The sequence below is a fragment of the Macrobrachium nipponense genome, chromosome 45 (genome assembly GCF_015104395.2).
Source record: "Macrobrachium nipponense isolate FS-2020 chromosome 45, ASM1510439v2, whole genome shotgun sequence".
NCBI lineage: Eukaryota > Metazoa > Arthropoda > Malacostraca > Decapoda > Palaemonidae > Macrobrachium > Macrobrachium nipponense.
The window spans coordinates 19362877-19377876 of record NC_061105.1 but is presented as its reverse complement, the minus strand read 5'-3'; the positions used below and the strand labels follow the sequence as shown (position 1 = coordinate 19377876).

General features: G+C 34.2%; 1 protein-coding gene across 1 annotated transcript in view; it reads right to left on the bottom strand.

The window, feature by feature from the left end:
* LOC135214439 (glycine receptor subunit alpha-2-like) overlaps positions 1-15000 on the bottom strand; it is a 244624-nt gene that overhangs the window by 9764 nt on the left and 219860 nt on the right. Inside the window, exons 5-7 of the mRNA XM_064248730.1 lie at positions 14614-14837; positions 12630-12712; positions 3262-3396 (exon numbers count right to left, since the gene is read on the bottom strand). Of these exons, the coding sequence (XP_064104800.1) occupies positions 3262-3396; positions 12630-12712; positions 14614-14837 (442 nt within the window). The remainder of the gene's footprint in view (positions 1-3261; positions 3397-12629; positions 12713-14613; positions 14838-15000) is intronic.

The following is a 15000-nucleotide window of genomic DNA, read 5'->3' as shown; positions in this document are numbered from 1 at the left end:
TATATACGAGTATATATATACATATAATAATACTATGTATATATATATATATATAATATATGTATGTGTGTATATATATAAATTTTATATATATATTATATCATAATGATATATAATAGAATGGGATATTAATAATATAATATATATAGATATATATATATATATATATTTACATCTAAATTTTTCTACGTGATTTGAAAAAACTGGATGTCCTATTAAAGCTGACATTTGAAAAAAAAGCATTCGTAGTCTCATCGTAAACACGTTAACAATATCTACAATAGGTAAATTATTATCTTAAAACTTTTACAGCATCACATTCTCAAAAACAAACAAATGATAATTCATCAATGTCTTCTGTCAAATCTACGATCTACGACGAGAATAGAGTTGAATCTCGATCGAATACAAAGAGACTGAGCGCCTTTGATTGTCTCGCTAAAACTGTTGCTTCGCAAATGAACGCAACCAAATAAAACAAAACAAAATACACAAGTTTCGGGCCCTGTCAATTTGTCGTAAAATGTCTGATGATTTTTGTTGTGCTCTTATTGTTGTTGTGATTAGTTGAAAGAAAACTAAAAGGATTCTTCCTCTCCCGCGCTAACAAATGAATGCAAACTTGCGTGTATGTTTACAAGCGAAGTTAAGGAAAGCTTCCTAATAGCGGCGCCTGCGAAACTTCACGCGCTCTTTCGTATAAGACGGGAAAATGGAAGGCGCCAATACGTCTGCTTTAAAATCTGTGCAGCTCTTGTTAGTTTAAGCGTTACATTCTCTTTACGCGCGCACGCACAACACAGGTACATGCGTGTATGTGTGCATGTAATGTTTGTGTGTGTGTATGTGTGCATATGCATATATATATATATATATATATATATATATATATATATATATATATATATATATATATATATATATATATTAAGCTACAAATGTCCTTTAATATCCAATTCGCTCTATCTCGGAATGAATACTTTTTTTTCATATATGTTAACCGAAGGGGAATTTTTTTAGTTGATAATAATTTCGTCCTTTCGTGGATTCGAACCACCGGACAGAGGAGAAATCAGGACTTCAGCGAGGTTACCGACTCGGCCAACAAGTGAGGTAGAGCGAATTGGATGTTAAACGAAATTTAGTAGCTTAATGCATGTAGTATATGAATCACGGTGATGTGATAAAAATTCATACATTATATATATATAGTCTCTCTCTCTCTCTCTCTCTCTCTCTCTCTCTCTCTCTCTCTCTCTCTCTCTCTCTATTTACCCCTTGTCCTTTTTTTTGGGGGGGAAGGGGGGAGCCCATAACTTGATAATTCAATCACAACACGCGATGACTCTCCGCTGTGTGACAATATTCACAGCCAGGAATCTGTGTGCACAGACAATATTTGTTCCGAGCCGAGTTTCACATTTTAATTTCCGTCTCTATTCTCTGATTAATATTTGTTTTAATCCGACTATATAGAACTATTCGCCGGAAATCGATGGCGTCAGATTAAGGGGAGGGTAGAGGGAGAGGGAGGGAAGGAGGGAGGGTAGAGGGAGACGGAAGGGGGAGGGGGTGGAGGAAAAAATCCAGGAAGTAAACAAAGGGACTGATATTACACTGAATGAGGTGTTTGCATTCCCCAGGGGTGAACCTGTTATCTGTTCTCCTTATGGAGGAGAGGAGAGGAGAGGAGGGGGAGGGTATGGGAAGAGGAATAGGGGAAGGGGTGTCATTGGTATAAGGGAGGGGGAAGCGTAAGGGGGTCCCATGGGTATCTGAGGGGGGAGGGGGTAGGGGTGCCCATTGGTAATGGGGAAGTGGAGGGGGAAGGGTAGGGGGTGCCACTGATATTGAGCGTGGGAAGTGGGTAGGGAAGGTGGGTGGTCGCCATTAGTATCAGGGGGAGGGGAAGAAGCGGGTATGTGGATGCCATTAGTACATGGTAGGAGGAGACGAGGGGTAGATGCAATAGATATAGAATGCATTATTCAACACGAAAATCAACAGCTGTTCGGTAATGTGGAAACCACTGATCCCTTTTTGGGCTTAAACAGTAAAATGAATTCCATGGGAAAAGGACATTTTTATCTATCTATTTATTTATTTAGAACTAAATCGTTTTCGGGGGTACCAGTGGCCAAAAGGGTCGAAAATTTGAGGGGGCTTAAATTGTCAGATGAATCCCATGGGAAATGATTATTTTTAATTAATAATTTTTTTTTATATTTATTGATTTTGGCTAAACTCGTTTCGGGTGTACCTATGGCCAAAAGGGTCCAAATTGGGGTGGGGGGTGGGGGCAGTTATGAAAATTGTATGAAATATGATGAGACTGTCTCCAAAAGACTTCTCTTTCTCTCTCTCTCTCTCTCTCTCTCTCTCTCTCTCTCTCTCTCTCTCTCTCTCTCTCATTCGTGTGAAAAAGCTTTGTTATGCCCCATATTTTTTCCTTAGAGGGACAACCTCTTTCATTATTCTCAAGCTGTAAACGCTTAAAGCTTAAATGTGTTCGTACTTTACAACTCATCTTTTGAAGGATAAAACCTGCGTCCATTTAAATTTTTAATTGTACTTAAGCTTAAATACTAAGACCCCTTACTTATATTTATCCTTTTGCCCGAAGTAATGAAGACCTAGAGTAGCCTGACAAGAATTTTTTAGCAGTGACATCTGAGGAACCATCCATCTTATCAATTAGAAAGATTAAAAATAAGACCCATCAAAAGAGCCACCCAACTTGCCAATTTGAAAGACAGATTCAAAATAAGACCCACTTTAAGAGCCCTCTAATTGACGAATTTGAAAGACAGATGAAAAACTAGAGCCAATTAAAGAGTCATGCAACTTACCAATTTGAATGACAGATAAAAAAGAAGAGCCAATTTAAGAGCCATCCAATTTACCAAGTGGAAAGACAGATTAAAAATAAGACTCATTTTAAGAGCCACCTAACTTACCAATTTGAAACTGATTAAGAATAAGATCCATTTGAAGAGCCACCCAACATACCAATTTGAAAGACAGGTTAAAAATAAGACCCATTTTAAGAATTTGAAAGACAGATTCAATAGAAGAGCCATTTTAAGAGCCACCCTACTCACCAATTTGAAAGACGTAAAAAAGAAGAGCCAATTTAAGAGCCAACCAACTTACCAATTTGAAAGATTAAAAAGAACATCCATTGTAAAAAAAAAAACACCCATTTTAAGAATTTGAGACATTCAATAGAATAGCCATTTTAAGAGCCACCCAACAACTTACCAATTTGAAAGTCCTCGTGACATCTGTCAGTCTCATTGTTGATGATGTTAAACTGGGGCATTTTCAACCCCCTGTAGATCTTGATGGGGTCACCTCTTTTCCAGGATAAGCTGAGCTCTTGGGTCGTTTTGGAAACTGTCGAGGAGCAGAGGAAGAGGTGTCAGAAGAGTTTTTATTTAGCATTAATTATGCTTTTTAAATCGCAGTGTGTGTGTGTGTGTGTGTATAACACCTTTGCTACGTGCACTTGATTTATGAGGCTAATAAAGAAACCTAAAAGCTATAATATCATAGATTGGAGTAATGGAAATAGATGAATTGTAATTTTACCGAAACTCAAACTCATGGATGAATATACAGAAAATGAAACTGAATGGTAGTTACAGCTTGATGTATAGGACTAAACTAATTATCACCAAGGTGATGTTTTGAAAACAATAATTATTATGTATGTATGTATGTATGTATGTATGTATGTATGTATGTATGTATATATGTATATATATACGTATATATATATATATATATATATATATATATATATATATATATATTTATATATACGTCTCTCTACAATAGAGCTTTACAGAGAGTATTGCATGGATAATACTACATATATATATATATATATATATATATATATTATATATATATATATATATGGATATATATATATATATATATATATATATATATATCATACCATACATAGTAATTCCCCCGTCACACCACCATCGATTTTCAAACTCAGACAGATAGACTTTCCCAGTCCGCCGCCAATATTCCTGCCCCTAAATTCACTCAGTCCCCAGAAAGCCTCGCGCCCTATTTTGACCCTTGGACCCTAATGGCTTCCACTGTCTGTGGGAAATGAATTGACCTTGGGCTTCCTTCCACCATCTCAGGGAACATCTCAGGGGGGAGGGGGTCCCCTTGGCAAAAGCCGGATGCGTCCCTTCGAGGAACTGAAGGAATAAGGATTCAACGTTTTGAGTATAGACTGAAATGGATTACGCTTCTCCTTATTCATCTTCTTCTTCTTGGCTTTCCTTCCCCTCTCTCTCTCTCTCCCTCTCCCTCTCTCTCTCTCTCTCTCTCTCTCTCTCTCTCTCTGGGTCGGTTGAATTTTCGAGCAGCCGGAAACGTTTTCCGGTTCTGCTGAAACGTTTTGGGTGGAGGGTTTGTATATGTTATCTAATGCTTGTGTGTGTGTGTGTGTTCTGCTGATGTATTGTAAGGGAACAGTGATAGAGAGATATTTGATTTGTGTTTTGGAAGATCGTGAGGCATGTGAGTGCTGTTATACGTAGATATACCGTTGCAGAATTCTGGTATATAAACTATAAATAATAAATATATATATATATACTATATAAAGGTGCAATAACTAAACCACCCACCCTATAACCCGCACAGATCGAATTTAACGATAACCCATCATCATTTTTGTGGGGGGGGGGGGGGGGGAGGAGGAAGGGGGGGATTTTAACGGATTCCATCAAACCCCCACAAACACACCTTAAACCTATATGACCTTTAGAAAAGGACCAGCCGCCCCCAGGGCGGCCCCCCTCCCTTCCCCGCTTCCCCGAGAAGAGAGAGAGAGAGAGAGAGAGAGAGAGAGAGAGAGAATGTACCTCACAAAATCTCGAGCCATTACGCGAGGCTTACCAGAATCGCCGGTCAGATTTACCGTCAAAAGCAAGTTCATCTGAGCGAGTTCCGATTTAATGATTGTGTTGCGAACGACTGACGTTAATCAGCTTCCACTTCAGATGAGCAAGGTCGACGCAGCCTTCCTAAATGGACACTGTTATGCGTGGGGATTTGCTTTTGTCCATTATTTGATGAATGTCATTATGGAAATCCTGCCTGGAAAAGGTGGTTTCGAATTTGCGCGCGAGTCTCTTGTGCCGGCGATTGGGAATTCAAAAGGTATACAATGGCAGTGGATTTTTCATAATATTCGCGAGGAGCTTTGATTTATTCCTTATATTGTTTTCAAATAAGCTTTGATTCTGCATCTACCAAATGAATTAAGTAAACTTTATTAAAGGTATATATATATATATAATATATATATAATATATATTATATATATATATATATATATATATATCTAATAAAAGGAGCCCATAAAAACACCAAAATATAGAGTGAAAAGTACTATATTCCAGAGACTGCTGTCTCCCTCTTCAGGTAGATGAATGAGAAAAGTTTACAGAAAAGGTGGTATTTATACCAAGAGGTCCATCCACAGGCAAGCCAATTTAGGTCACCCCCGCTGATAATCTTCCTTTAATCTTCTTGTTGTTGGTTGGACTGAAAACCTTGTTGATCGTATCTGAAATCCATGCTCCTTTTGAGATGTTCATTACCTGCCTCTCTTTTATTAAGGCCGATTCCATCATTTGACTCTTGTACCGGCAGTTGCTGCTATAAATTACACGTGACAAATTCCAGTTTATTCTATGGTTATGTTCATTTATATGGTTGAAAATAGCCGAGTTCTGTTGTCCATACCTAACTGACCGTTTGTGTTGTATTAATCTCTGGGGAAGTGATTTACCTGTAAATCCGATGTAAGATTGGTCACAGTCCTGGCATGGGATTTCGTAAACCCCGGTGTCCTTCGGAGATGTCTTTTGTTGGACGTTAATCAGGGATTTGGCTAAGGTGTTTGGGTAAGTAAATGCAAAAGGGTTAGATTTTCCGAGGGTGTGGGTTACTCTCTTAATCGTGTCCAGGTGAGGAATTTTTATTTTATTGTTGGGTGTATCTCTGGTCTTGTCTTTAGGGGGTCGGTAGAAAATTACGTTTGCTTTGTGAATTGCTTTCTCAATTATATGGTCAGGATACTTTAAAGACGAAAGTTGCTTGCAAATTAGTTCAAATTCTTTTTCCAGGAATTCTGGGGAACAAATTCGTAAGGCTCTTAAGAACAGGTTGCTGGCTACACCTATCTTGATAGTAATGTCGTGATAGCTAAAGTAGTGAATGTATGAAAGTGAGAACGTTGGTTTTCTGCATATGGTAAATTTGTATTCTGTCGTGTCTTTGATTATTAAAACATCAAGAAAAGGAATTTTGTTGTCTGTTTCCCATTCAACTTTAAATTTGATGCTGGGCACTAATGCGTTTAATTTTGAGAGGAATTCATTAAAATTGCCCCACCTATTATCCCAAAATGTTAGGATATCATCCACATATCTCATCCACAGCATGTTTTTGGGTTTTATTGCATTTATTACTGTAGTTTCAAAGTATTCCATGTACAGATTGGCTAATGGGACTTAAAGGACTACCCATACTACACCCGAATTTTTGCTTGTAGAATGATTCCCCGAATGAAAATACGTTATTAGATGCACATAATTCAACTAACTTTATTATTTTTTCAAGCGCCAATGGGAAATGATCTGAATAGGGGGATAATTTTTCCCTTAAAAACTGGAGAACTTCCTGTTCTGGTACTTTTGTGAATAGGGAGTCTACGTCAAGGCTTAAAAGTTTAATGTTATGAAGTGGTATATGTGCTTCTCTGGATTTGTGACAAAAATCTTCCGAATACATGAATTTTTATCACACCACCGTGATTCATGTATACATGCATTGAGCTACAGATGTCCTTTAACATCCAATTCGCTCTACCTCGGAATTGATATATTCTCATCTACGTTAACCGAAGGGGACTTTTTTACTTGTTAATAATTTAGTCATCTCATGGTTTTATCATCTCTTGAGTGATAGCATTTATTCAGTCATGGAAGAGTTTACTGGTTTGTTAGATTCAATTACAGAAAATTATGATGGTCGGATTTTTCAGTCAGTAAACACTGGACATTTTACTTTAAAACCACTTCTAGATTTCATCTTTACACAGTTGATTGCTATCATGTTGATGCATTCATCATCGTTATCACACTGTGGCATTCTCTATATTCTCTCTTCTCATCTCTCTCTCTCTCTCTCTCTCTCTCTCTCTCTCTCTCTCTCTCTCTCTCTCTCAACGCTTCATGCTTACCAATATCTCCCCTAAATTGGTCATGACATCAGATAAGATATAGCAGACACACACACACCCATATATATATATATATATATATATATATATATATATATATATATATATATATATGGGTGTGTGTGTGTGTGGTGTGTGTGTGGGTGTGTGTGAGAGTGTGTGTGTGTGTGTGTATATACACTGAGTTTTCCAAGACCGAGTTTTCTAGTACCATAACGTGTATATGTAATGGTATATAATATATATATATATATATATACTATATATATATATATATATACATATATACATATATATATAATACATATATATATATATATATATTATATATATATATATATATATATATATATATATGGTGCTAGGAAAACTCGGTCTCAGAGAACTCGGTCTTGGAAAACTCGGTCTCAAAACAATGTTGAATATTTACTTCTTATATGGTAGAAAAAACTATCATGTCCTCTAACAGAGCTTCAGAAAGGCAAATAAAATGTATTAATGTGTATTTATGTTTAATTAAGACATTAGATTTGCTGTTAAGCATAGAAAAATGTCAAACGAATTTTGTATGAAAAATAGGAAAACTCGGTATCAGAAAAGTCGGTCTCAGAAAACTGGGTCTCTCTGTTACCTATAGAGCTCCCGGAAACTGGGCTGTTTGGTGTTAACTAAGGTATTATATTAGAATGGCTGTTAAACTGTAAACGTGGGATGTAGTTCTTGTTTTCTATTCAATCTCTTATATTTTCCGTTTAGTTTCAGTACCCATATCGATGGCTTCTAAATACATTTCACCCCAAAGAGGAAAAGAGAAATTCATCGACGACGAGAACTACATATATGATTTTCATGAAATACACAATGCTGACAAGATAAGGTTATTCTGGCGATGTGAAATGCGAACATCTTCATGCATGGCACGAATTCACACGAAGATTCAAGACGGAGAAAATGTGATTGTCAAGAAAGTTAACAGCTATAATCATTCGTCTACATTAGCAAAAGTGGAAGCCAAAAGTGCTATATCAGAAATTAAGTGTAAAATTCAGAATGGCGATTCATCTAGCACACGAATTATTTTAGCCGATACTGTGAGTAAACTTCATGAAAATGGAAAAAGTGAAATATCAAGTTTGCCATCAATTTCAAGATCAATAACTCATTGGCGGACTAAAGCTTTCGGTGCCCCTCCATTACTTCAGACACGTACAGGATTTGAAATACCACAGTCATTCCGTGTTTTGAGTGATGGAAAAGCTTTTCTACAGAGTGACAGTGGAATTGACGATGAGAAAAAAAACTTTAGTATTTGCTTCTGACACGGGACTTAATGACCTACAAAGTTCTCGTTATTTAGGAATTGATGGAACTTTCAAGGTTTCACCTAACGCATGGTATCAAGTTCTGATTAACAATGCTTATATACATGGGAAAGTCTTCCCTCGTGCATTTATTTTGTTGCCTGACAAAACAGAGAATACTTATAATAAAGCTTTCATAATACTAAAAGAACTTCTGCCAAATTTAAATCCCAAGGAAGTGATGACTGATTTCGAGAAAGGCCTTGGTAATAGTATCAAAAGTCATTTTCCTTGTTGTGAAACTGTTGGGTGCTTCTTTCATATGTGCCAGAATGTTTATCGCCACATTTGTGATTTGGGTCATAAGTGTCAGTGCAATACCGACAACAACTTTTCGTTGTTAATAAGAATGTTTTGTGCTATGGCATTCTTACCAATTGAAGAAGATACAAATGCATTTGAAGAACTTAGTGAAGACGAGCTACTTCCGATGGAATTTATTAGTTACTTTGAGTTAACCTATATTGGTGCAAACCGTGGACGTCGCCGTAGAAGAGAAGCTCCTTTATATACCCTATAGCATTTTGGAATATGAGAAGTCGTGTCATAAATAAATTACCTCGAACAAACAATGCGTTAGAAGGATTTCACTCAGCCTTAAATCATCGATAGCATGCAAAAACCCCAATTTTTGGAAATTTGTTGATGTCCTGAAAAACGAAGAGGCTCTAACGGAAACTAAGATTCTACATTTGCAACTAGGAGAAAAGCCAGTTAAAAAGAAAAAATATAAAAAACTTGACAATTTCATTGAAAAGTTAACGGAAGAGAATGATGGCAGCAACCAAAGTGATTTTTTGAAATCTATTGCTTATAACCTTAAGTGTTTTTAAAAGTGTTATAATTACAAGATTAAATTTATAACTTCATCATTTTAATTTTTTGTCGATTAATTATTGTCAAATAAGTGTTCTTTTAATAATAAACTACTGCTTAGTACCCTATAATTATATTGTAAAAAATACTCAATAAATGTTTTTATTTATAAATTACTGTTTAGTACCTCATAATTTAGTGTAAAAAACGTTTGAGACAGAGTTTTCCAGACAGAGTTTTCCGAGACAGAGTTTTCTGGCCACCATACACGTATGTATGTAGTATATATATATATATATATATATATATATATATATATATATATATATATATATGTGTGTGTGTGTGTGGTGTGTGTGTGTGTATATATCTGTATTTATAATTTAGCATGACATCAGATAAGATATAGCAGATCTCTCTCTCTCTCTCTCTCTCTCTCTCTCTCTCTCTCTCTCTCTCTCTCTCTCTCTCTCGCAAATTTAGCGTGACATCAGATAGGATATATTAGTGAAATATATCTTTCCACCTTTCTGCAGTAGCGCACATTCCGGCGATATATCTACTGCAAAAATTCCGGAAAAATATTGTCTATTGAAGACTGCCTACAATCACCTATAATAATTCTCCTTGAATGGTTCTTCCTGCAGTAAGTAAAGAGGTTTAACTTTGGGAGTAAGCGTTGCTATGCTTCTATGAGTGATAGCCACTGAGATTTATAGCCTTAGCTGAAAAGATAGTTGTTTTTTTTGTCATAAAGATATATCGTTACCGTTATAAGTTGTTATCAGACTGACAGACAGATAGACAATAATAACTACCCTTTATGACACCCAGTAGCAAATTGTTATTACGCTAATAATGGTTATCTTCCATTTGTGTGTTTGTTATGAGAAACTCCAATGACAGACAGGCAATAACTACCAGAAATGTCACAGAGATTTGCTATAAGGATAATAGCTATGATGAAGCATCTCAAAATTTGTTAATATATATATATATATATGTATATATATATATATATATATATATATATAATATATATATATATATATATATATATATATATATATATATATATATATATATATGTATATATATGATATATATATATATATATATATATATGTGTGTGTGTGTGTGTGTGTGTGTGTGTGTAAAGTAAAGTTTCTGGACAGAAAAACGGTAACATAATAGGTAACACAAATTAACAGATGATGAAATTTAAGTCTAAATTCACCCTCTCTGACACTCTTATTCTTCGGTAATTAAAAATAATATTAAATAAAAAAAAAATCTTCTAATTAAAACAACTCTAATAATCAACAAATCACGTGATTAACAAATTCTTTCATAATAAAAAAAATCTTATGATCTAAAAATCTCATAATTAAAAATCTCATACTATATATATATATATATATATATATATATATATATATATACTATATATATATATATATATATATATATATATATATATATATATATATATATCTATATATATGTGTGTGTGTGTGTGTGTGTGTGTGTGTAAAGTTTCTGGACAGAAAAAACGGTAACATAATAGGTAACACAAATTAACAGATGATGAAATTTAATGTCTAAATTCACCCTCTCTGTGACACACTCTTATTCTTCGGATAATTAAAAATAATATTCCCGAAATAAAAAAAAAATCTTCTAATTAAAAACAATTCTCTAATAATCAACAAATTTTCACGTGATTAACAAATTCTTTCATAATAAAAAAAATCTTATGATCTAAAAATCTCATAATTAAAAAATCTCATACTTAAAAAAATCTCATAATCAAAAAATCTTCTCATAATTACAACAAATCTTCTCATGATAAAAAACTCTTCATAATTTTTTTTAAATCTTCTCATAATTAAAAAAAATCTCAAAAGAAAAAATCTCATAATTAAAAAAAAATCTCATAACAAATCTCATAATAAAAAATCTCACAATTAAGAAATCTTCACATAATTAAGTAAATCCTATGGTACTTAAAATTCTTCTCATAATTAAAAAAATCTCATAATTAAAAATAATTTTCTCATAATTAAAAAAATCTTCTCGAAATGTAAAAAAAAAACAGTTAATAATAACAATAATAATAAAAAAAAACATTCTTTCATCATCTCCATAACTAACTCCCAACCTGTGTGACTTACTTTTCTGACCCTTCCCTTTATATGAGGGGGCGCCGCCCCCTCATATCAAGACGAAATTACGGGACTTATGGATGAAGGGAATGAGGCAAAGACATAATATTACCCATCTCTTCGCGAGATTGGTAGCCCGTGGCGGTCATTCGTGAGACTGTAACTTTATTACTGCAATTGTGACGGTTCCAACACCCCCCCCCTCCCGCCCCCACCCCCCGAACCCCCCAAACATTGTCCTTTAATAAGTATCACAAGCTTAGACGGAAATGGACTTTGACGGTGTGTGCGATAAAATACAAAGAGACGGATGGAAAAGTGGAGAGAGAGAGAGAGAGAGAGAGAGAGAGAGAGAGAGAGAAAGTTTCAGTATAATGAACTTGTTAACTCATTCCATGTCTATGGCAATTTTTTTCCCATGTAATAATAAGCTTATCTATATACTTCTCTCTCTCTCTCTCTCTCTCTCTCTCTCTCTCTCTCTCTCTCTATATATATAATATTATATATATATATATATATATATATATATATATATATATATATATATATATATATATATATATATATATATATATATATTATATAATGCATATCTAAAAATATACATACATACACATTTTATAAGCATTAATAAATAATTACATAAATAAATTTATATATATATATATATATATATATATATATTTCACAAACACATAAATATATATTACAATATGATAAATATACAAATAAATAAACTATGATAACAATGACACAGAATTTTTTTAAAAGCCATAAAACAAATAACACCCAGCCTCAAATGAAATCAGATCAAAAAGAAGTTCAAATTTCGGTGCAAGATTAATTATAACATAAATCAATAATGAAAACCTCAAATTAACAAAAAAACAAAAATAATCTTATAACAAAACCTCCTATGACTAATGTATCTAACAATCACATTTAAGACACAATTCCTATCTATAGTCTGAGCTTTCTCTGAAAGCGCGAGAGACTTACACGACCCTATTTCCATCGTGCACACTTGCACGTCTAAGGGAAAGCGGGAGAGCTCCATCATGCAGGCGAATGTCAGTTTCAGTCTGAAAAGAGCGTGAAAGGTGTTAATAATAATAATAATAATAACAATAACAATAATAATAATAATAATAACTACGACCCCTGCTTGACCTGGACCTGAGATCCTATGCTGTTCATACCAGTACAGCAGAATCGTGTTTTAATGAAATAAAAGATCACCTTCAGCATCTTTATAATTTTTAGAAATTCCCAATATGAATATTGGCTAATTACTCAGAAACATCGCTGAGCCAGAGAAGAGGATTATAAGAAAAATGGAAGAAGAAAAACAATATATAAAGTCAACTCGCTTGATTCTGCCATTGTCTTTTAATAATAATAACATAATAATATAATAATAATAATAATAATAATAAAACAAACATACTATTTTTCTTGGAAGATGGGTTTAGGAAGATTCCCTCTGATAATAATAATAATAATAATTAATAATATAATAATAATAATAATAATAATAATAATAATAATAATAATAATAATAATATAATAATGCTTTTTTAAAGGCTATATAATTTACTGATCAGATTGGGAAGCTCGCCCTGAGGAGAGGCAACGAATCCAATATCTTAAAATGCAAGGAGAGAGAGAGAGAGAGAGAGAGAAGAGAGAGAGAGAGAGAGAGAGACTCGAGATTATTTGAAGTAAGACATAATGAGCAATTTCACTGCTGCTAGTTTGAAGAGAGATGGCGGATCTCATCTGATTTGTAATATCTCATATCCTTTTCCTATATTGATTTCTTTGTAGAATTTCAGCTGATATTGTTTGAATCTACTCTTGTTTTGAGTCTTCGTATTTATCGTTTAGGAAGTCTGAGTTAAAAAGGCTCAGATTTCCTTTTTGTGATATGAAAACTTCTAAGATAATTTCAATTGAAAGAGATTTTGCGAAAAATAATTTTGTTGATAAATATAACAAGTAAAAAATGCTCCGAAGAAGTTTTCTGTCCAATGTATAATGCTGTATAAAACCGTCAACTATGACCGGCAGCTCTCCAGTTGCTCATCAGACAAGGTAGAGTGAGGGTGCGGTCCATGGCTCCGGAAAGCGCTACCAGACGCACGATACATGGTTAACTTTAACCTTAAATAAAATAAAAACTTCTGAGGCTAGAGGGTTGCAATTTGAGATGCTTGATAACTGGAGGGCTGACGATCAAAATACCAAATTGCAGCCCTCTAGCCTCAGCAGTGTTTTAGATCTGAGGGCGGACAGAATAAAATGCGGACGGATTGGCCGACATACAAAGACGGCACAACAGTTTTATTTTACAGGAAACTAAAAGCGAATATAAATATATATATAAAATAAATGAACTTAATGATTAAAAATGGTGATGGTTTCCCAATGAAAATTTGTATCATTTTTTTTTTATGGGAACTGTGTAAAATGAGCGACTGATTTCACATCAGTATTATTTAGAATTGGTCTGCACCAACTCATTTACTAATGCAATTCTATAGCTGCAGTGTCAAAAATATTTTTATGAATGCTTTTGGAAACAATTTTCATTGTAACAAGGTCATGATATTCATATAATCCATCTATGCATATATATATATATATATATACTATATATATATATATATATATATATATATATATATATATATATATATAAATTTCTGACTGACATCAGGATATCAGGATGGAACCCAGTCGTTCAATTGAAAGACAAAAATTTATTCCTGTTCCACAAGTGATTGTGTGTTACTTACTCTCTCTCTCTCTCTCTCTCTCTCTCTTTCTATACACACACACACACACACACACACACACACACACACACACACATATATATATATATATATATATATATAATATATATATATATACATATATATTATATATATATATATCATACATCATACATACATCCACACGACTACTCCATCTAACCAACCTGAGCATGTAGAGGATGTTCCCATCCGGGCTGATTCTCACGAGCACATTGGGCACAGTCACGAACTGGAATTCGGCGTCTTTGGCATTCGGGAAGTAGACTTCCGGCTTCCAGATGGCCTGGACCAGGTGGGGGTCGTTCAGGTCCAGGGGGCTCGTGATGTTCGGGTGCTGCAGTCGGCCGTCCTTCCACTCCTGACGAAGGTACAGGTCCACTTGGTAGTCCTGGAAGGAGAGGGCATCGGTCGTCAGTGTGGGCACAAAAAAGATTATATTAAGGTTAATCTGCAAAGTACTTTATTAATCTACTTACGTTTTAACGTCTTTATTTATAATTTATTGATTTACTGTTCATTTTTTAATAAGTGATTTCTTTCTGTATTTCCTG